Genomic DNA, 24,249 nt, shown 5'->3' with positions numbered 1-24,249 from the left:
ACCTTTGCTCCAGTTCCCAACATGTTCCTCTTCTCCATTTGAGACTACCTCATCCTGCATTTCATTTTCCATATCATTATCAGCATTTTGGTCAAAGCCATTCAACAAGTCTCAAGAGAGTTCCAAACTTTTCCACATTTTCCTGTGTTCTTCTGAGCCCCCCAAACTTTTCCAACCTCTGCCTGTTACCTAGTTCCAAAGTCACTTCTGCATGTTAGGACAGATTTTCAGAAGCACCCCACTCTACCAGTACCAATATACTGTATTAGTCCGTTTTATCACTGCTGATAAAGAAATACCCACAACTCGGAAGAAAAACAGGTTACTGGACTTACAGTTCCATGTGGCTGGGAGGTCTCACCATCATGGCAGAAGGCAAGGAGGAGAAAGTCGTATCTTACATGCATGGTGGCAAGAAAGAGTTAATTCAGGGGAACTCCTCTTTATAAAACCATCAGGTCTCATGAGACTTATTAACTATTATAAGAATAGCATGACAAAGACTTGCCCATGATTCAATTACCTCTCACTGGGTCCCTCCCATGGCATCTGGAAATGGTGAGAGGTAAAATTCAAGATGAGATTTGAGTGGGGACACAGCCAAACTATATCAGAGAGCACTAACCGTGTGCTCTCCAGTACCCAGTCTTCCCAATGACACCACTGCTGCACTGACACTACTGGCCTCGCCCCCAACACTGCACTGCCACTGCTGCCAGTGTGAATGGAAGGCACCAGTTCCATGCTGAAAAGATGTCTACCCTATGACACTGTCAATGTTACAAACACATGCTTGGATGCCTGCACACCTGCACACCAGTGCCTCGGCTTGGCCAGTGGGCATACATTCTGCCAGGATGCTGATGCTGCTGGCATGAGTGAACCAGCACAAACACCACTGCCACCTTCCCATGAAGCACTTTGGCTAACACCACCCATGAGAGTGTTGTGACCAGCAATCTGGGAACAACTCAGCCCCTCCAGTAACCAGGAGGGACAAGAGAACAAATCTAGGTCCTGAAACCAGCCCCCCAGAGTTAGGGCATGCAGCTCAGGAGTCCTGAGCTAAGCCATGGCCCTCCAAACCTTCCAGAAACAAAGCCAGTCAACCAAACCCACTTTCTACCATAATCAAAGCCCCAAGGACATCAAAGAGAGTAAAAGAACAAAAAACTCATACGTATGATGGCAACTTCAAAAACTGAAGGAACATCAGCCCACAAAAATAAGGACAAACCAGCACAAGAACTCTGGCAATTCAAAAAGCTGGAATGCCTTCTTACCTCCAAATGACCACACTAGTTGCCCAACAATAGTTTTTTTTTTTTTGTCTTTTGAGATGGGGTTTCCCTCTTGTTGCCCAGGTTGGAGTGTAACAGCATGATCTTGGCTCACAGCAATCTCTGTCTCCCAGGTTCTAGTGATTCTCCTGCCTCTGCCTCCTGAGTGGCTGTGGTTACAGATGCATGCCACCATGCCTGGCTAATTTTATTTTTAGTAGAGACAGGGTTTCACTATGTTGGCCAGGATGATCTCAAACTCCTGACCTAAGGTGATCTGCCCACCTCAGCTTCCCAAAGTGCTAGGATTACAGGCATAAGCCACCGTGCCTGGCCAACATGGTTCTTAACCAGGCTGAAATGACAGAAATACAATTAAGAATATGGACAGAAATGAAGATCATCAAGATTCATCATGGTGATCAATGAAGATCATCAAGACAAAGTTGAAACCCAGTCCAAGGACACTAAGGAATACATAAAATGATATAGGAGATGAAAGACAAAATGGCCATTTTAACAAAGAATTGAACTGAGCTGACAGAGATGAAAAACTCAAAGAATTTCAGAATACAACTGCCAGTATTAACAGCAGAATTGAGCAAGGTAAGGAAAGAACATCAAAGGTCAAAGACTGGCTAACTGAAATAACTCAGTCAGACAGAAATAAAGAAAAACAATAAAGAAGAATGAACAGAATCTGTATAAAATATGGGCTTATATAAAGGGACCAAATCTACAACTCATTGGTGTCCCTGACAGGGAGAGAAAACAAACAACATGGGAAGTGTATTTCAGGATATCATCCATGAAAATTTCATCAAACTTGCTAGAAAGGCCAACATTCAGTCAGGAAATGCAGAGAACCCCTGTGAAATGCTAAATAAGATGACCATCCTAAGAAACACAATCATGAGATTCTCTAAGGTCAAAATGAAAGGAAAAAAATGTTAAGGCAGGTAAAGAGAAGAAGAAGATCACCTATAAAGGGAACCCCTATAACACTTAAAACAGTAGAAACCCCGCGAGCCAGTAGAGACTGGGGACCTATATTCAGCAGTCTTAAAAAATAAAAGAATTTCCAACCAAGAGTTTTATATCCAGCCAAATTAATCTTCATTAGCAAATAGTAAGATCCTTTTCAGAAAGTAAATGCTAAGGAAACTCATGACCATCAAAACCACCTTAAAAGAGGTTCTGAAGGGAGTGTGGTAAATGTGGAAAGAACAGACCATTAATGGCCACTACGAAAATATACTTAAATGCATACACCAGTGACACTATAAAGCAACCACACAAACAAGTCTGCATAATAACCAGCTAACAGTAGGATGACAGGATCAAATCCACGCCTATCAATATCAACCCTGAATGTAAACAGGCTAAATGCCACAATTAAAAGGTACAGAGTGGCAAGCTGAATAAAGAAGCAAGAGCCAATGGTATCCTGTCTTCAAGAGATCCGTCTCACATGCAATGTTATCTATAGTCTTAGTGTGAAGAGATGGAGGGAAATCTACCAAGCAAATGGAGAAGCAAGAGCCAATGGTATCCTGTCTTCAAGAGATCCGTCTCACATGCAATGTTATCTATAGGCTTAGTGTGAAGAGATGGAGGGAAATCTACCAAGCAAATGGAAAACAGAAGAAAGCAGGGGTTAGTATTCTAATTTCAGACAAAACAGTCTTAAAAGCAACAAAGACCAAAACAGACAAGCCCTTTATAGGGATAAAGAGCTCGATTCAATGAGAGGACCTAAGTATCTTAAATACATATGCAGCAACACAGGAACATACAGATGCATAAAACATGTTAATAGAGACCTATAAAGAGACTTACATAACGACACAATCTAATAGTGGATAACAAGTAAGTTAGACTGACCGCTAGCTAGACTACTAAAGAAAGAGAAAATATCCAAATAAACTCAGAAACGACAAAAGGGATGTTACTGCTGACTCTATGGGGGTGGGGGGGGGGGCGGGGAACCCTCAGAAACTACTACAAACAACTCCATGCACACAAGCTAGAAAATCTAGAAGAAGTAAGTTCCTGGAAACCTACGACCCTCCATGAATGAACCAGGAAGAAACTGAATCACTGAACCGACCAATAGTGAGTTCTGAAACTGAATAATAAAAAGCTTAACAATAAGAAGAAGCCTAGGACCAGCAAGATTCAAAGCCAATTCTACTAGATGTATAAAGAAAAGCTGGTAACACACCCACTGAAACTACTGAAGAAAAAAAAAAAAGAAGAAGAAGAAGAAGAGGGGTCTCCTCCTGAACTCATTCTATGAGGCCAGCATCATCCTGATACCAAAATCTGACAGAGAAACAACGAAACAAGAAAACTTCAGGCCAATATTTTTTATGAACATGGATGCAAAAATCCTCAACAAAATACTAGCAAACTAAATCCAGCAGGACATCAAAAAGTTAATCCACCATGATCAAGTAGCCTTGATCCCTGAGATGCAACACTGGTTCAACATACACAAATCAATAAATGTGATGTATAACATAAGCAAAACTAATAAAACAAACCATATGTCCCAGGCATGGAGACTCAGGCCTGTAATCCCAGTACTTTGGGAAGCTGTGGCGGGTGGATCTCTTGAGGCCAAGATTTCAAGACCAGCCTGCTCAACATGGTGAAACACTGTCTCTACTAAAAACACAAAAATTAGCTGGGCACGGTGGCGAGCACTTGTAATCCCAGCTACTTGGGAAGCTGCGGCATGAGAATCATTTGAAACCAGGAGGCAGAGATTGCAGAGAGCCAAGATCACACCATTGCACTACAGCCTGGGCAACAGAGTGAGAATGTTTCTCCAAAACAAACAAACAAACAAACACATGATCATCTTAATACATACAGGAAAGGCTTTCAATAAAATTCAATATTCTTTCATATTAAAAACTCTCAACAAACCAGACACTGAAGGAACTTATTTTAAAAAAAATACAGCCCTCTATGAAAAACCCACAGCCAACATCATAGTGAATAGGCAAAAGCTGAAAGCATTCCCCTTGAAAGCTGGAACAAGATGATGCCTTCTCTCACTACTCCAATGCAACATAGTACTGTAAGTCCTAGCCAGAGAAAAATCAGGTAAAAGTATGAAATAAAAGGCACTCAAATAAAAAGAGAGGAAGTCAAACTAAGTTTGCTGACAATATGACTCTATACCTAGAAAACCCCACAGTCTCTGTCCAAAAGCTCCGTGATCTGATAAACAACTTCAGCGAAGTTTCAGGATAGTAAATTAATGTACAAAAATCGACAGCATTCCTATACACCAACGACATCCAAGCTGAAAGCAAAATTAAGAATATAATCCCATTGGCAATTGCTACACAAAGAATAAAATATTTAAGAACACAGATAATCAGGGAGGTGAAAGAACTCTAAAATCTTTCACAATTCTATAACTCTGTTCGAAGAAAGCAAAGATGATACAAACAAATGGAAGAACATTCTGTATTTATAATTATGAAGAATCACTATAGTTAAAATGGCCATACTGCCCAAAAGCAATCTAGAAATTCAATGCTATACCTATAAAACTACCAAGGACATTCTTTAAAGAATTAGGAAGAGACAATTTTAAAATTCATATGATGAAATGAAAAAATAGCCAAGACAATCCTAAGCAAAATGGGCAAAGCTGGAAGCATTTGGCATTACCAGACTTCAAACTATAGTACAATGCTACAATAACCATAACAGCATTGTACTGGTACAGATATATAAACACACACCCCATGGAACAGAACAAAGCACCCAGAAGTAATGCTGCACACCTACAACTATCTGATCTTTGATAAACCTGACAAAAACAAATAATGTGGAAAGGATTCCCTATTCAGTAAATGGTGCTGGGATAACTGGCTAGCCATATGCAGAAGATTGAAACTTGACCCCTTCCTTATACCATACACAAAAATCAACTCAAGATAAATGAAAGACTTAAATGTAAAACCACAACTATAAAAACCCCAGAAGATAACCCAAGAAATACCGTTCTTGAGATAGGACCTGGCAATTACTTTATGATGAAGACACTCAAAGCAAGTGCAAGAAAAAGAAAAGTTGACAAATGGGACATAATTAAAAGAGTTTCTGCACACCAAAAACAGCTATAAACAGCATAAATGAACAACCTACAAAATAGGAGAAAGTGTTTGCAATTATGCATCTGACAAAAGTCTAATATCCAGAATTTGCAAGAAACTTAAATAAGCAAAAAACAACTCCCTTTAAAAGTGGGCAAAGGACATGAACAGACACTTTTCAAAAGAAGACATACACATGGCCCGCAAGCCTAAGAAGAAATGCTCTACACTGTTAATCATTACAGAAATGCAAATCAAAACCACAGAGAGATGCAGTCTCACACCTACCAGAATGGCTACTAAAAAGATAAAATAGTAGATTTTGGCGAAGTTGTGGAGAAGAGGAAAGCTTAAACACTGCTGGTGGGAGTGTATATTAGTCCTGCCAACGTGGAAGGCAGTTCGGTGATTTCTCAAAGAACTTAAAACAGAATTAATTATCAGTTGAACCGTCAACCCCATTATCGTGTATACACCCTCCAAAATATAAATTGCTCTACCATAAAGACACATAGACATTTATGTGCATCACAGCACTATTCACAGGAGCAAAGAAATGGAATTAACTTAAATGCCTATCAATGGTAGACCAGATAAAGAAAATGTGGCATATGTATAACATGGACTATTTAGCAGCCATAAAAAAGAATGAGATCATGTGCTTTGCAGAAACGGGAATGAAGCTGGATGCCATTATCCTAAGCAAACTAACAGAGGAACAGAAAACCAAATACAGCATGCTCTCATAAGTGGATGGTAAACACTGAGTAAACGTAGATACAAAGAAGGGAACATCATGTCCCAGTTGCCACTACAGCCATGATTACCAGGCATGCATTGGTGGGTTGATTAATTTGTCTCTTATAATTGGTGTCTGTGCCATTAAATTGCCCACTATGGCTGGATGCCATGATGGAGTAAGATCCATTTGGCGTCCCTGCTGGCACCCCTGGGGATCCTGTGCTGGGAATAGAATGGCTGGTGCCAATGAACAAGACCCAGCTACGGCCTTCTTGGCATAGCATGAGAGCCAGACTATGGGTATCAGGAACAACAAGGCCTTTAACATCCTGGACGGTGATGCCCCTGGGCCCTAGCCACAAGGTAAACACCTGGAAGTCCAGATGATGTTGACGGAGTGACGATGGTGACTACCACCAGGAAAGTAATGATCCAAGAGACAATTACGCAACTATTTCACAAGTGGATCCACTGCAATCACAGCCTGAAAGTATTCGCAAATGGAAAGAAGAGAAAATAGAACGTTTAGAAGCCCTTGCTGCCTATTCTCAGAAGCAATAAGCAGAAAGAAAAAGGGATAAAGGAGCTAGAAGAGTGGTGGGCAAGAGATAAAGAATCAGCAACTACAGAAAACAAAAGCAAAACACAGGGCAGAAGACTTTGTAAATGACATTGACGGGTCATCCCCCGGCACTGCCGTGTCACTGTAAACCCAAGCCCAGCCAGCAGGCCAAAGAGGTCTGCTGCATGCACCCAGTCCCCAACTCCCTCAAGCAGGCACCCCTGGTGCACTGACAAGCTGCCCTTGGAAACACCACATCTGTATCTTAATACTACTTGGTGAAGTTCTACAAAGTAACTGGATTAATTATGTTGAATTCTTTTGGACCAAACTATTTTGTGTTGACAGCTGATCGTTTTTTGTGGTTGCATGTTTCCTTCATCTGTGTCCTCCCTGTCATATAGAGAGGAGGGGAAGGAGGAAAAGGAAGAGAGGGAAGCCTCCTAACAGTAGTCTCAACCTGTGCTTTTGTGGACTATTCTGAGAATAAATTTCTATTTCAAAAAAAAAAAAAACAAAAGAAACAAACAACAGATACTAGGGCCTACTTGAGGGTAAGGATCATAAAACTACCCACTGGCTACTATGCTGATTACCTGTGCAGTGAAATAATCTGCAGGCCAAACCCCTGTGACACACAATTTAGCTATCTAACAGATCTGCACATGTACCCTTGAACCTAAAAGTTAAAAAAAAAAAATACTGAAGTGTTAGTTTTTGGATGTTTATTTCATCTAAGGCTATGAAAAATTTATTAAAATCATTGACTAGCATTATATGGAATCAGAACCTAATAAAGCTAATGATAAACATGCACTGAAAAGAATCTTTCTGAGTAATTGAAATGTACATGATCTTATTTTGAAATTGTAGAGATATAAATGAAAAATGTTTTTTTCAGTCCTGAATGTATGCAATCATGAATTATCTTTAATATAATTGTACTCAACTTTACTGATACAATGAAAAGAATTTGTTTTTCTAAGACCATAAGACTCTTTCCAATGTCCTACACAATTTTCCATAATTGGAAAAAATTTAAAGAACGTGAAAAAGTTAACAAGTAGTTTATCCCTTTCTCTGTGGGAGGACTGATTCTTCTCTTTTTGTTCTTATGCTTTCTCCTCTGATGTAGTATTTCTTCTTGATACTCAGAGAATAATTAACTGTATTAGATGAAGTTTGACATATTAAAATACATTCTCATTTTGTAGTTCTATAATCTCACTGTGCATGTGGTTTTAATTACAAAGTGCAAACAAGCGTTAGCAGGGAATACAATTTTTCCTGATATAGTTAACATTTTTGAAAGGCTGAAGATATAATTTGAGTTCCTATTTGCAAAGGAAGATTTCTCTATCTGTGCAGCATCGTTTATTTAGTATCTATTATGTGTGAAGTAAGTGTACAAATCACATGGTCCTTCATTGTAATTAACTGCCAGGATCATAGGTAGGTAGCAATAGTTGAAAGTAAGTTTAAGAGCAGTCTAGGTTGTCAATCAAAATTCAGTCAGATGTTAAGATCAAAAATGCATATAATTAAAATGGTGACGCTGAAAATTAAAACCAAGTGGAAAGAAAGAATGAAGCAGCAACAACAGATGCTAGAGATGAAGGCATGGAATTCTACCAAAGCCAACTAGACAGACACAAATATGAAAAAATAAAAAGTAATATAAAAATAAGGCAAAGTTTGAAAGAGGTCAGATGCAGTGTCATAGCCATAAAATGACCATGGTGCTGAGGCAAAATTCTAAAACAATTCCAGCCTCTAATATCATGCAACTCAATAAGAAGCCAGGCTCTGAAGACTGAGACTTTAGGCTAACCTATATCATATTATACAACCCTACTAGACTATGAGCTCTATGATATATTCATACTACTAGTGCAAACAGATACCTAACAAATATGTTAATTGGATAGAAAAATAAAGGCATGAATAAGTAAGAGGGAAGAATCTCAGTTCCATATATTACCACCAAGATTTCTGTATATCCTTAATGTGTGCCAACTGCTCTTGTCTTCCTGTGTTTTTTTCGTTTAAAATTTTCAATACAGCATTAACATTCTTTTGGCTGATGGTATGAAGACTATAATAAAACTACTGAATGCCCTTTGTAAATATTTCTGCTGGGCGTGGTAGCTCACGCCTGTAATCCCAGCACTTGGGAGGCCAAAGTGGGAGGATCATACGGTCAAGAGATCAATACCATCCTAGCCAACATGGTAAAACCCCGTCTCTACTAAAAATACAAAAATTAGCTAGGTGTGGTGGCATGTGCCTGAAGTCCCAGCTACTCAGGAGGCTGAGGCAGGAGAATAGCTTGAACCCAGGAGGCGGAGGTTGCAGTGAGCCGAGATCGCACCACTGCACTCCAGCCTGGTGACACAGCGAGACTCTGCCTCACCCAAAAAAAAAGAGAGAGAGAAAACAGAAAACATAATTACATTTCATCTAAATCAGTATATAAGATTTCTAACTTCTGACTAAATGAGATAGCATCCTTCCTCTCTCTCAAAGACCTAGCATGTGCAAAATCTCTGAGGCATGAAAGTATATAAAGTTGGATAACGTATAATATGGCTGCCTAAGTCATAGAAAAAAGTGCCTCAATGATAAATTTTAGACAAAATCAGGTCATTTTGCAAGAAAATGTTCTGCTTGTACATGTAGAATATAACACTTAGTTTTACAGTTTTACTCACAACTGAATATAATGCAGTGATAATTTCTGGACTATATCTGGCAAACCCACAGCAATCCTTGGGCAATAGCTAAAATCCAAATCTTGAAAGTAAAATAACATATTTGGTCATGGTGGGAGTTATAACCTACACATAAGCTTTATTTCATTAAATGCATTTTGTTACAGATGATTGCTTTTTTAACAACAGAAATCGTTTTTATGTCCCGTATAACCACACATTTGTATAGTTTCCCTTTAGCTACACAATAATGACTGCTTTTGTGTTGACTTTCATGCTGTTAAGTGAACCATTAGTACTTGACTTGCGCCATTACATAACATCTTAATAGTAACAAACTTGCAAATCAGCAAAGCATCACACTGCCTGTACTATTAATTTTCTTTACATTCTACGTATTCATTTACATTTAAGTTCAATGAAGAAACACTTCATCAATATCTTCAGGTTTTCCTAGATGTTTGATTTCACAAATATACGAAAATGTAAGCAAAGTCATTAACCTTACAAATACCACCGATTTTTCAAAAAAACTAAGAACTAAATGAAGACCCAAAAAAATATTCCTATCTTTCATTAAGCTTCGCAGGCCCAATTTACTGGAGTGCAGTTCGAAAATCAAGCTATTAAAGACAGAATAATTTCAGAGCTGATACAGGTCTGTTATTTATTGATTCTGTTGATTATCACATACTATGTGCCATTCTAAGCAGTGTTTCCCCAAAGTATATGCTGTGGATGTTAAGGTCAATGTGAAGTAGAAATAAATGGCTCAGAGGACTGCAGTGAACACCACTTCTGAAAAATACAATTCAAAACACAGTCCTGTTGACAGAGCATTAATAATAAACTTTCTGTTAAGAGAAGAAATGATCTATCCATCTGTTTAAGAATTTTAAAAATCTTCAAGATGTCTAACTAGAAACAGCTGGTAACTGTCTATTCCAAAAGAGGAACCAAAATATCAAATAAACCACCACATTCTGAATAAATATTTTGTGAGAAAGCACTGAGAGTTAGTAGAGAGGAGATGCAGAGTGAAAGAGGGAGGAAGCTAGAAAGCTCCTCAGAGTCGCTGGGCACCAGGACTGGCCCCGTCCCAAACCAGACCTAAAAAAGCGCTGAGTGAAGGAACTTCGGCACCACACTCCCACCACATACCTCTGGGATCCTAGCTACAGGTTTCCCTAGGCCCCCAAAGACATTTGAACTGGCAGGGGAGCCCCCACAGAATAGGCAGAAGCACAGTTCAAACTTACATGCATCCCAAAATGTTCCACTACGCAGTGCAGGTGCAGTGAACTGTGACCACAGGTGCCCATGCCCCAAGGCTTGCCATACTGTACTGAGTGGCTGTAGCTCCTGCTGTCTGCTAGGCTGAAAGACAGCAGGGCCACCACTGCTATGGGACTGGGGTACATCTGATCCACGTAACCCTGTGCCCCTCCTAAGACTGTCTGCCTGAGCGACCTGCAGAAGTGTGCCCACAGCACAGCCTACATTGCCCCATCTGAGTGTTTTGCTGGAGGCCTAGAAGCAGTCTGCCCTCCTGCAGCACAGCTGGTGCTTGACAGCGACAGGCTAGTATCCCTGGATCTGGTCCCAACTCCCTCGGACTTGAGCACACCACCCAGGAATACTAAACTGAGATCTGTAGCTTTAGCTTGAGTGAGGAAGCAGCCCTCACCCTCAGAACACAGAGAAGACTGTGGCATGGGCTCATGTGCTGACATCAGAGCTGGACATCCCTTCTTTCATAAGACCAGTCCGGGACAAGTGCAGCCCTGACAGCCAACTGCACCTTCTTCCCCAGGGAGTCCCAAGGCATCAAATGCCTAGAACGGTGATCTGGGTGCAGAAGGCATAGGACAAGCTTAGCTGGTTGGGCCTGCTCCTGGTGCAGACACTGGAGGGAGACCTGCCAGGTCAGAAGAACACAAGTTTGTCGGGCTGCCAGGCTGAAAATATACTGGTTGTACACGTGGTACCACTGTCCTGGTCGGTATTCTCTGCCCTTCACCTACTGCATCACCAGACTACCAGTGAACACACTCCACAACTCACTCTGACTCTGGGAAGTACAGAGGAACAATGGGTTCCCAAGGAGTCTCCTGGACTGTTTCTAAGGGAGGGAGAAGCACAACCCATTAAAGCCTGCTCCCTAACAACCCCCAGGGCAAGGAAAACACTGAAAGGCACCAGTAGTTAAAAGGGTTACCATCCAGTCTCAGAAACCAGAGAGGCAGTCATTATCTCGACCCATGCCTTCCCTCCCCAGAGCATTATTGTGGATGCAGTGAAATAAAAAAGCAGAGCGTGCAAACTAGGTCCTATTTGCAGGTCCGTATCTTCTAAGTATCATCTACTGGACTGCACTCTGAATTACACCAGCAAACAAAACCACACTGCTTCAACACTCAAAGCCTGTGAAACCCATCTCAGGAACCTATTTACAACCAAGAAAACTGTACAGAGTCTTGGCCCTATGAAAGCACGCAGAAAAAAAGCTAATTGACTATACATACCGTATACCACAGTCAAACTTTCAAGAAAAAAAGGATGTAAAGAAACTCCAACCAAACAATAGCAAATTAAAAACAAAACAAAACAACACAACAACAAACATGAAGTTTCAGTTCCTTCTGAGAAGGAATCAGTGCAAGAAGTACAAGAATTGAGAAAGTCAGTGTTTTGTTACATCCAAAGGATTGCACTAGCTCCCTAACAACCAATCCTAACCAGGCTGAAATGTGTGAAATTAAAGATATAAATTCAGAATCTGGATGGCAAAGAAGCTCAAGACAAAGTTGAAATCTAATCCAAGACAAAAAAGCAATCCAAACCTTCAAAGACAACAAAGATATATTAAGAAACAAACTAAACTTCTGGAATTGAAAAACTCACTACAGGAATTTCAAATTACAGGTGGAAATTTTTTTTTTTTAACTTTTTGAGAATTTTTATTTAAAAAAAAAAAAAACCACAGAAACACAGACTTTTCACTTCAGTTATGTGGTATGTTGCATTTTCCAGTTTGTACAATGCTTTAAAGCTCAAGGATGCCTCTGCTTTCAGTTGTATAAGGGCCTGAAGCATCCTAGCTTTTGGCAAGCAGGCAGGAGACTCAACAAAAATCAAAATAGGAACAAGGCAGACTAAATGCAGGGCACATCTGTAAACATATTATACATCTGAAAATTACAATATCAGTAAAAGTGATACAGTTTACAGGTGAAATGAAACTATCTGGAACTGGCCTACCACAAGTTTCTGAACCTGGACTGATACAATAAATTATATATATATATATATATATATAATGTATAAAAAAAAAAGTTTTGTTTACATCAAGTGGAATTGGCAATCCATGCTCATACTTTTAAAATCTAAGCAGGGCAGAAATCCAGACTAAAAAGATATTTACTCTATGTTGAGTCCAACAGCTTCTTTCATGAACTACTTGTTAAAAGCCTCAAATAATCAACAAAACAAGAAAACCCATCTATACTATAGTCACTCAAAACTGGACATTTCTTAAGCAAAGGGGTAGAGCAAAAGTAGTTACTTTCTCCCCAAATACCCCAGGGGATCCAGTCTACTTTTATCAGAAGACTACAACTCTTTCTATCAATGCCCTGCTATTTTAACCTGTATTTGACATACATGGATATACTAATTTCTGTGTGTGTGATGTGATGCTGTGTCAGGCCAGACAACTTGTTTATTATGCTACTAACATCACCCAATCTCAATTGGACCCTTAATTTCTGCACACACACACACATACAAATTTATTTTAGCATGCTATACACAAGATACAGTGCAACAGGATGGCAATGTAATGATAAGACAGGGCCTACTGCTCTTCTCTGCCCCAAAGAAAATTTTCAGAATTTCACATTATTTTCCTTAAAAACCCATTTTGCTCTAGTAATAAAATATATTTATTAAGTTATATTTAGAAGCTAATAAGCTCAAGAAGTATAGGTTGCATGAAAACACACCTTCTATAGTCAGGGTTTAATACCTACTCACTGGCTAAAAACATGAAAAGTTTTAAAGTTTTCATGGACTTTTTTCTTCCCCTTTTAGATTTTGCTGAGAAATTAAAAGAAAATTTACAGAAAGGTGTAAGTTTGTCTTAGATGTTTCATGAAAAACAAGGAAAACAGCACACTTAGTGACAGAGAGCAAGTCTGGAGCACCTACAGTTGAAACGCAGAATATATTTTTGCTCCCAGTTATACAATTACATTAAAATATGGGCACAGGAATATTTTTCCAGATTGTATATCTAAGCCAATTACTTGTTCTGCAACTTTTCTTTAAATGACACGCATGGATTCTTCAGTTGTTAAAGTCCAATATGTAACCAAAGCCAAGTTAACTATGTACCATCAACTATTCCAGAATTGTAGAACTTCAATGCCCTCCCCAATCCTCACCCCACAAAAAAATAAAAGGAAAGAAAGAAAGAATTTCCCCAACACCCCACAGAGGCTGCTTAACTCCTGGCAAGACATGCAAATCATATTCGCTAAAAAAATACACTCTGCTAACTTCAAGGCATTTATCCAGCATTCTCGCAGGGCTTAAAGTAACAATAGACAAGATCAAACAGAAGAAACAATTTCAGATCCTGAAGATCACTCCTTCGAATCAACATAGTCACATAAAAATAAAGAAAAAGATTTTTAAAAATGAACAAAGCCTCTGAGAAATAAGAGATTATGTAAAACAACCAAACCAATGATTCATTTTGCTTTCCTAAGAGAAGAGAAAGCAAACAACATCAAAAGCATATTTGAGGATATAACCCACACAAATTTCCCCAATCGTGTTAGAGAAACGAACGTGCAAATACAAGAAATGCAGAGATTCCCTGCAAGAAACTCAACAAGATGACCGTCCCCAAGGCAGTCATCAGTCTTTCAAATGTCAATGCAAAAGAAAAATCTTAAAGGCAGCAAGAAAAAAGGGTCATATCACCTATGAAGGGAACCCTATCAGGCTAACAGAGGAATTCCTGTCAGAAAACACAGAAGCCTAAAGAGACTGGGGCCTACTTTTAGAATTCTTAAAGAAACAAAATTCCAACCAAAAATTTCATCTAATGCTATTCTAACCCGGTAAGTGAAGAAATAAAATACTTCTCAGAGAAGCAATCACTAAGAGAATTCATTACCACAAGACTAGCCTTATAAGAGCTTCTTAAGAAAGTTGTAAACATGAAAACGAAAGAACAATAACTACCACCACACAAACACATGTAAGCACATAGACCACAGACCCCACAGGGCAACTACACAATCAAGACTAAAAGGCAATGAGCTAACAACAGGAAGACAGGAAGAAAACTTCACATATCAATATTAACATTGAATGTAAACAGTCTAAATGTTCCACTTAATAGACAGTGTGGAAAATTACATTAAAATATGTTCTGCTGTCTCCAACAGATCCATCTCACATGTAACAATAATCATAGGCTCAAAGTAAAGTAATGGAAAACTATCTAAACCTCACATGAAAAACAAATAACAGAGCAGAGGTTGTACTTAGATAAAACTGACTTTAAATCAACAACAATTAAAAAAGGACAACAAAGGCAATTACATAATGATGAAGAGTTCAATTCATCAAGAAGACTTAAGTCTCTTAAACATATATGCATCCAAAATTGGAGCACCCAAATTCATAAAACATTCATTAAAAATTTCTAGATATACAAAAAGACTTGGACAGACACATAGTAATAGTGGGGGAATGTCAAGACCCCACTCACAGCATTAGACAGATAATTGAGGCAGAAAACGAACCAAGGAATTCTGAACTTAAATTCAATGCAATGGACCTAACTGACATATACAGAATATTCTGCACAACCACCACAGAATTAACATTCTTCTCATGTGAATGTGAAACATATTCGAAGATCAGTCTTATCCTTGGTCACAAACTAAATCTTAAAAAATTCAAAACAATCAAAATCATACCAAGCACATTCTCAGATCACAGTGGAATAAAAAGAAATTAATATCAAGAAGAAATCTCAAAAACACAAAATTACACAGTAAATAAACAACTTGCTCCAGAATGACTTTTGGGTAAACAACAAAATTAAAACAGAAAACAAAAAGAATTTGAATCAATTCATAAAGATACAACATACCAAAATCTTTAGGATACAGTAAAAGCAATGTTAAGAGAAATGTCAAGAAGGCAGAAAAATGTCAATTAACAGTCTAACATCACATCTAGAGAAACTAGTAAAACAAGAAAAAAAAACTAACCCAAAAGGTAGCAGACAAAAATAAATAACTAAAATCAGAGCATAACTGAATGAAATTGAAGCCAAGAAATCCATATAAAGAATCAATGAAACCAAAAGTTGGTTCTTTGAAAAGATAAACAAGATCAATAGACTAGACTACCAAAGTGGTGGTGGTGGCAGGGGAGAGAAATGATCCAAATGAGTAAGCACAATCAGAAATAACAGATGACAGACATTACAACTGATGCCACAGAAATAAAAAGATACTCAGACACTATATTAACACTTCTGTGCACAAAAACTAGAAAATCTAGAGAAAACAGATAAATTCCTAGAAACACATACTCTTCCAAGACTAAATCAGGAAGAAACAGCAACCCTGAACAGGGAAATATTGACTTCCGAAAATGAATCAGTAACAAAAAACCTACTAACCAAAAAAAGCCCTGGACCAGATGTATTCAGATGAATTACATAAGATGAATAAAGAAGAGCTGGTACCAATCCTACTGAAACTACTCCAAAAAAAAAAAAAAAAAAAATCAAGGAGGGGATCCTCAGATGAATTCTACAAGATGGATAATAAAGAAGAGTTAATGTCAATTTTACTGAAACTATTTAAAAAAAAAAAAAAACAACAAGGACAAAGGAATCCTTCCTAACACATTCTATCCACCCAGCAACACTGATACCAAAACCTGGCAAAGAAAAGTATATACCAATATCACTGATGAACACAGATGTAAAAATCCTCAACAAAATACTGTTATAGCAAACTAAATCCAACAGCACATTCAAAAATTAATCCACTATGATCAAGTAGGTTTCATTTCTGGGATGCCAAGTTGGTTCAACATACACAAATTAATAAATGTAATACGCCATATGCACATCATTGAAAACAAAAACCATATGATCACCACAATAGGCACAGAAAAAGTTTTCAGTAATGTCCAGCATCTATTCATGAAAAAAATCCTCTACAAACCACACATCAAAGGAATATACTTTGAAATAATAAGAGCCATCTATGACAAAGCCACAGGCAACATCATACTGAACAGGAGACAAAAGCTGGAACCATTCTCCTTGAGAACTGACACAAGACAAGAATGTCCACTCTCTACTACTATTCAACATACTATTAGAAGTCTCCACAAGAGCAATAAGGCAGAAAAAGAAACAAAAGGCATCCCAATGGGAAAAGAGTAAGTCAAAGTATCTCTCTTTGCAGACCAAATGATTCTACATCTAGAAAACACTGAAGACTCTGCCAAAAGACCTGATAAACAATTTCAGTATGGTTTCAGAATACAAAAATCAATGTACAAAAATTAGTATCATTTCTATAAACCAGTAACATTCAAGCAGAGACCCATATCAAGAACACATTCTTATTCACAACTGCCACACACACACACACACAGAGGATTACCTAGGAATATATGTAACTCAAGACGTGAAAGACCTCTACAAGGAGAACTACAAAAACACTGCTGAAAGAAATCACAGATGACAAAAATAAATGGAAAAACATCCCATGCTCATGGATTGGAAGGCTCACTATCATTAAAATGGCCATTCTGCCCAAAGCAATCTACAGGTTCAGTACTATTCCTCTCAATTTACCTTGATTTTTCACAGAATTAGAAAAAAAAATTAAAAAGCTATTCTAAAATTTGTATGTAATCCAAGCAGAGCTTAAATAGCCGTGGTAATCCTAAGCAAAGTAACAAAGCCGGAGGGATCAGATTACTCAACATCAAACTATACTACAAAGCTACAGTAACCAAAACAGCATGGTATTGGTATAAAAGTAGACATGCAGACCAATGGAACAAAATAGATGACCCAGAAGTAAAGTTATACAACAACAATCACCTGATCTTTGGCAAAGTCTATACAAATAAACAATGGAGAATAAACACCTATTCAATAAATAATGCTGGGGTAACTGGCTAGCCATATGCAAAAGAATGAAACTCGACCCCTACCTCTCCATATATACAAAATCAACTCAAGATGGCTTAAAGATGTAAAAATGAGACCTAAAATTAAAAATCTTAGATGAAAACCTAAGAAATAATCTTTTGGACACTGGCCTAGGCCAATATTTTCTATGACTAAGTCTTCAAAAGCAGTTGCAAATAACAAAAGTTGACAAGCATAACCTAAGTAAACCTAAGCTTCTAAACAGCAAAAGAAACTATCAATAGAGTAAACTGACAACCTACAGAAAGAAGAAAATACAAACTATGCATCTGATAAATGACTCATGTCCAGAATTTATAATAAACTTAAAAAACTTAACAAGCAAAAAATAAAGAACCCCCATTAAAAAGTGGACAAAGGATATGAACTGACACTCTCAAAAGAAAACCTACTAGTGGCCAAAAAACATGAAAAAATGCTTATCAACTGTAATCATCAGAGAAACGCAAATCAAAAATACAATGAGACACCATTTCACACTAGTCAGAATGGCTGTTATAGAAAGTCAAAAAATATACGCTTGCAAGGCTATAGAGAAAAGGGAAAGCTTATACACCACTAGTGGGAATGTAAATTAGTTCAGCCACTGTGGAAAGCAGTTTGGAGATTTTTCAAGTAACTAAAATTAGAACCGCCACTCTACCTAGCAATCTCATTACTGGGTATACACATAAAGGAAAATAAATAGTTCTACCAGAAAAACACATGTACTCATATGTTCACTGTAGCATTATTCACAATAGCAAAGACATGGAATCAATCTAGGTGCTCATCCACAGCGGATTAAATTAAGAAAATGTGGTACATATACACCAGAGACTAATATGCAGCCATTACAAACAACAAAATCACGTCCTATGAATCAACATGAATGTAGCTGGAGGCATAACTTCATGCAGAAAATGAAAACCAAATATTGTACGTTCTCACAAGTTGAAGCTAAACCTTGGGTGCATATAGACATATACATTAGAACAACAGATGCTAGAGACTCCAAAAAGAGGGAAGAAGGGAAGGAGAGAGGCCAAAAGCTGAAAAACTTCCTATCTGGGTGATGGGCTCAATAATGCCCAATCCTCAGCATTACACAATATGCTCTTGTAATAACCTACACATGTATTACATGAATCTAAAATCTTTAAAAAGACTTGTTGAGATGTGAACGTTTAAGACCTAACACCATAAAAACCCTAGAAGAAAACATAGGCAAAACCATCAAGGACATAGGCACAGGCAAGGACTTCATGACTCAAACACCAAAAGCAATGGCAACAAAAGCCAAAATAGACAAATAGGATCTAATTAAACTCCAGAGCTTCTGTACAGCAGAAGAAGCAATCATTAGAGTGAACTGGCAACCAACAGAATGGGAAAAAATTTCTGCAATCTACCCATCTGACAAAAGGCTAATATCCAGAATCTATAAAGAACTACAACAGATTTAACAAGAAAAAAACACACACATTCAAAAGTGAGCAAAGAAAATGAACAGACACCTTTCAAAGAAGACATATATGAAGCCAATAAACATGAAAAAATGCTCATCATAACTGGTCATTAGAGAAATGCAAATCAAAACCACATTGAGATACCATCTCACGCCAGTTAGAATGGCGATCATTAAAAAATCTGGAGACAACAGGTGCTGAAGAGCATGTGGTGAAATAGGAACACTTTTACACTGTTGGTGGGGGTGTAAATTAGTTCAACCATTGTGTAAGACAGTGTGACAATTCCTCAAGGATCTGGAAACAGAAATTCCATTTGACCCAGCAATCCCATTACTGGGTATATACCCAAAGGATTATAAATCATTCTATTATAAAGACACATGCACACGTATGTTCACTGTGACACTGTTTATGATAGCAGAGACCTGGAAGCAAACCAAATGCCCATCAATGATAGACAGGACAAAGAAAATATGGCACATATACAACCATGAAATACTTTGCAGCCATAAAAATGAAGAGTTCACGTCCTTTGTAAGGACATGGATCAGTCTGGAAATCATTATTCTCAGCAAACTGACACAAGAACAGAAAATCAAACATTGTATGTTCTTACTCATAGAACAATGAGAACAAGTGGGCACAGGGAGGGAAGCATCACACACTGGGGTCTGTTAGTTGGGGCCTATGGGAGGGACAGTGGGGAGTGAGGAGGGTAGGGACGGGTAATGTGGGGAGAAATGCCAGATATAGGTGATGGGGGGATGGAGGCAACACACCACCTTTCCATGTATGTATCTATGCAACAATCCTTCGTGATCTGCGCATGTACCCTAAAACCTAAAGTACAATAAAAATAATGTGAAATAAAGATAAAATTTCTTATAGAGATAGATGTTCTTAAATATGCTTACATTTTTATACTTTTCTCTGAAGAACTGTTTACAAGACATATGATACTGACTTAAAACTATATTTAATTGATGACACTTTGTGGCTTTTTTTTCCCAGAGCATATCTTTAAATAAAACCAATACCAAATGTGGTGTTTTTTTTTTTTCATTTTTTCCCTCTCAGTTGCAATCTACTAAAAAAAAAGAAACTAACATATTATTATAAGTTGTAGTAAATACAGTCTATGAGTAGTACACTGCCCATACTTCTTTGTCATAATGCCTCAGTGTGTTCCAGCCTGACTTCCATCACCAGCACCTGCATTTCTTTGACTGGCTGGCTTTCTTTGACAAATTAAGTCCACCAGTGCTGGAGAAATAATGCCTTTGCCAAGAGAACAGTACCCAGCAAATGGCTGATGAGATCTGGCATATAAATACCTCAGCTCCCCCACCACTTTAGGAGGAAGGTTGACATATGTGTTCTACACAGGCTCCCAGAGATCCCACAGCAGACTTAAGCTTCAGCGGCTCATAACACTGACTGTATAAACACATCTTTTTTGGCTGCTTTCCTTCCTAGACTGTTTCCCACTCCCCTCCCATGTTTCCTTAACTTCCAGTATGAACTTCTTTCACTTCAATCACTGTCTTTGGATCTGTTCTGAAAGAAACTCAAAATATGACAAGCCGTGTTTTCAACTTTTACAAATGCTTACGCAGACCAGGCCTCTCTGACCAGTGGCTGTCTCTGTCTTTCTCTTTCTCTTCCTCTCACCCATGGCACCCTTCTTGGTGCCTCCAGCTTCTCTGCCTATCCTAACCCTGACCTTTCTTGCCCCTGCACTGAGCCTACTGCCGGCTTGGCCCTGGTAGCTGCATGTCATAGGACCTGGCTTTGTCGGACACCGCCTTCCCTCTTTGCTTTATGGGATTGCTATCTACCAAGTCTGTGCTGATACGGGCATGGGCACAGCCATTCTCAGCCCTGTAAAAAATATATACGTTTATTATCAGATTTTATCTACCAAAAAACTACAAAGTAAGAAAAGCAGAATTCAACTCATTTTACAGAAGAAGAACAGAAAGAATAAGTAACTTCCCCAAAATGACAGACTTGGTAAGAGGGAGAGTTCAGAGAAGAACTCTGCCCTGTTTTCTTTTTGTTTCTATTCGCCTGTGCACTTCAGGACAGAGGCATAAAAATGTCTCTATGGGCCACAGTCTTCACTTTCTCTTATCAATGTCAATTTTTAAGCATATAAAGTGTCATAGATTAAATCATATTTGCTAAGGCATAGTAAAGAAAATCCATTTACAGATGGGCACAGTGGCTCAGGACTATAATCCAAGAACTTTGGGAAGGCAAGGCAGAAGAACCGCTTGAGTCCAGGAGTTCAAGACCACCCTGGGCAACAGCGAGATCCTGTCTCTTGGGAAAAAAAAAAAAAAGACCAGGCACAGTGGCATGCACCTGGAGTCCCAGGTACTTGGGACACTAAGGCAGAAGGATCACTTGAGCCAGGAGTTCAAGGCTGTGGTGAGCTATGATAGCACCTCTGCCAAGGTGACCGAGTGAGACTCTAACTCTATAAAACAAAATTAAAATTTTTAAAAACTTTAAAAATAAGCACACATTTACAAACCAATCATATTTGCTGATGATGTTCAATATATACAACTATACTAAACATTAAATATAGTTCCACATGACCCTAAGCTCTCGCTATCTCAGTTTTTCAAATGTTCTTTTTTTTTTTTTTAAGAAAAAAGAAAATCACTCTTTGTGATGATATGCTTGATGGGTTAGTTTTCTTGGGTGTAAAATACCTGGGAAGACAAAATTATATCTAATGTTACCTAGGCTTCTCACTTTCAATACTCTGGTATTTGGGGTTGGACTATTTATTGGGTGTAGGAGGCTGTCCTTTGTATTTTAGGTGTTCAGCAGCATTCCTGGCCTCTATCACTAATTGCCAGTAGTGTATAGTTGCCCTGAAAATTGAGACAATCTAAAACATATCCAGACACTACCAAACGTCACTACCAAAAACCCAGCTTGGCAAAGCATTTATGGAGAAGATCTCAAAAGCAATCTAAACAAAAATAAATATTGACAAGTGGGATCTGATTAAACTAAAAAGCTTTAGCACAGCAAAAAAAAAAAAAAAAAACTATCAACAGAGTAAACAGACACCCTACAGAATGGGAGAAAACATTGACAAGCTATGTACGTGACAAAGGTCTATTATCCAGAATCTATAAGTAACTTAAACAAATCAACAATCAGAAAATAACCCCATTAAAAAGTAGGCAAGTACATGAACAGACAGTTCTCAAAAGAAGACAGACAGCAGCTAACAAATATATGGAAAGAAGCTCCACGCATCACTAATCATCAGAGAAACGCAAATTAAATCCACAATGGGATACCATCTCACACCAGTCAGAATGGCTATTTTTTTAAAAGTCAAAACATAACAGATGCTGGCAAGGCTGTGAAGAAAAGGGAACAGATACATTACTGGTGGGAATGTAAATCAGTACAGCTATTACGGAAAACGGTATGGAGATGTCTCAAAGAACTTAAAATAGAACTACCATTTGCCCCAGCAATCCCATTGCTACACATATACCCAAAGGAAAATAAATTCTTCTACCAAAATGACACATGCATTTGTATGTTCATTGCAGCACTATTCTCAGTAGCAAAGACGTGGAATCAACCGAGGTGTCTATCATAGTGTGGATAAAGAAAATGTGGTACATACACAACAACAAGGAATACTACCTAGCCATAAAAAGAATGAACTCATGTCCTCTGTAGCGATATGGATGCAGCTGGAGGCCATTATCCAAAGCAACTTAACAGAAACAGAAAATCAAGTAACGCACGTTCTTACTTAAAAGCAGGAGCTAAACACTGGATACACATGGACATAAAGATGTGAACAACGGACACTGCAGGCTATTAGAGGGAGGAGGAGGAAAAGGCTGAAAAACTCCCAATTTGGTTCTATACTCAGCACTTGGGTGGTGAGATCATTCACACTCCAAACCTTTATCATGCAATGTACCAAAGTAACAAACCTGCACAGGTATCCGCTAACCTAATATAAAAGTTCTACCAAACAAACAGAAGTCTGATACCCTCCCAAAAAAGATTACAGTACGTTAAAACATTCCATAAGAATGTTGAACAATTTTTTAATACTTTAACAAACCATAAAAAATAATGAAAAACAATGCCTTAATATGTTTTATACCTAAGGAATACTCTAAGAAGAATATTAAAAGGCAGTGTCAAAAATTTATGAGATTTCCTAAATTCACAATGTTAACTATTATTAACACAACAGTGATCAAATATCCACATCAGGCCCTTCTTTATGTAACAGAAGTGTATCAGTGACAAAAATGGATAAAATCATTCTTTCAGATGCTTATTTATTACTGGGGTCATGGCAAAAAGCAGATTGAAAAAATAACCTAAGAAAATTATGTAGCATATAGTAAGGGGACAAGTACTATGGAGAAAAAATAAAACAGGAGAGGGAGAGACAGTATGGGCACTGGGGAGAAGGAAGAGAAAAAAGGGCTAATTTTAAATAGTGTGGTCAGGAAAGGTCTTGTTGAGAGGCCACTGTTTGTGTGAAAAATTCAAGGTGAGGGAATAATTTATTGCTCTAAAATTATTTCAAATTATTTTTCTTTGTATAACTGAATTTTGAATATTGAAAACTTTCTGAAAGTACTGTTCTTTCTAAATAATGCCATATTTCAAAAACATATACATGTTGTAAAAACTATGTCTAATTTATTATGGCAACCAATTATTTAAAGAGGCTAGCTCTGACTTCATATCCTTGTCCTCCATCTACAGGAAAAATCTGAAAATGTTCCCAAAAATATGAGACCAACTTGATTATTATATAGCAGTAATAGTAATTATTTTATTATGAGCAGGTGGAAAAAACAGGAGAGAATAGATGAAACAAACATTCTCTCAAAATATGTACCTTTAAAAAAATATATAAGAACTGAAAAATTCTAGTGATGGGTACAAGAAGGCATGCTATTTATATTATTCTCTCAAAATATGTACCTTTTAAAAAAAAAGTTAGAGAAAAAAATCAAAAACTGTTAATTTTTATCACCCTAATATTGTCTCAAAGAGAGTATATTTCTATGCTGATTTATCACAGTATTTCCTACTCACCAAATGTA

General features: G+C 37.9%; 1 protein-coding gene and 1 pseudogene across 6 annotated transcripts in view; one reads left to right on the top strand and one right to left on the bottom strand.

The window, feature by feature from the left end:
- TUSC3 (tumor suppressor candidate 3) overlaps positions 1-24,249 on the bottom strand; it is a 208,936-nt gene that overhangs the window by 68,221 nt on the left and 116,466 nt on the right. Inside the window, exon 7 of one of the 6 annotated variants that reach the window (XM_074383950.1) lies at positions 18,519-18,557. The exons of the other annotated variants lie outside the window; for them this stretch is intronic. Coding sequence (XP_074240051.1) covers positions 18,534-18,557 — 24 coding nt within the window. The 3' untranslated portion in view covers positions 18,519-18,533. Of the gene's footprint in view, positions 1-18,518; positions 18,558-24,249 lie in introns of those variants that run through there. 6 annotated transcript variants of the gene reach the window in all.
- On the top strand, positions 725-6,937 carry LOC104652578 (clathrin light chain A pseudogene; annotated as a pseudogene).

Source organism: Saimiri boliviensis, chromosome 13 (genome assembly GCF_048565385.1).
Source record: "Saimiri boliviensis isolate mSaiBol1 chromosome 13, mSaiBol1.pri, whole genome shotgun sequence".
In the NCBI taxonomy this organism is placed as follows: Eukaryota; Metazoa; Chordata; class Mammalia; order Primates; family Cebidae; genus Saimiri; species Saimiri boliviensis.
This window is presented reverse-complemented; position numbering and strand designations above follow the sequence as displayed.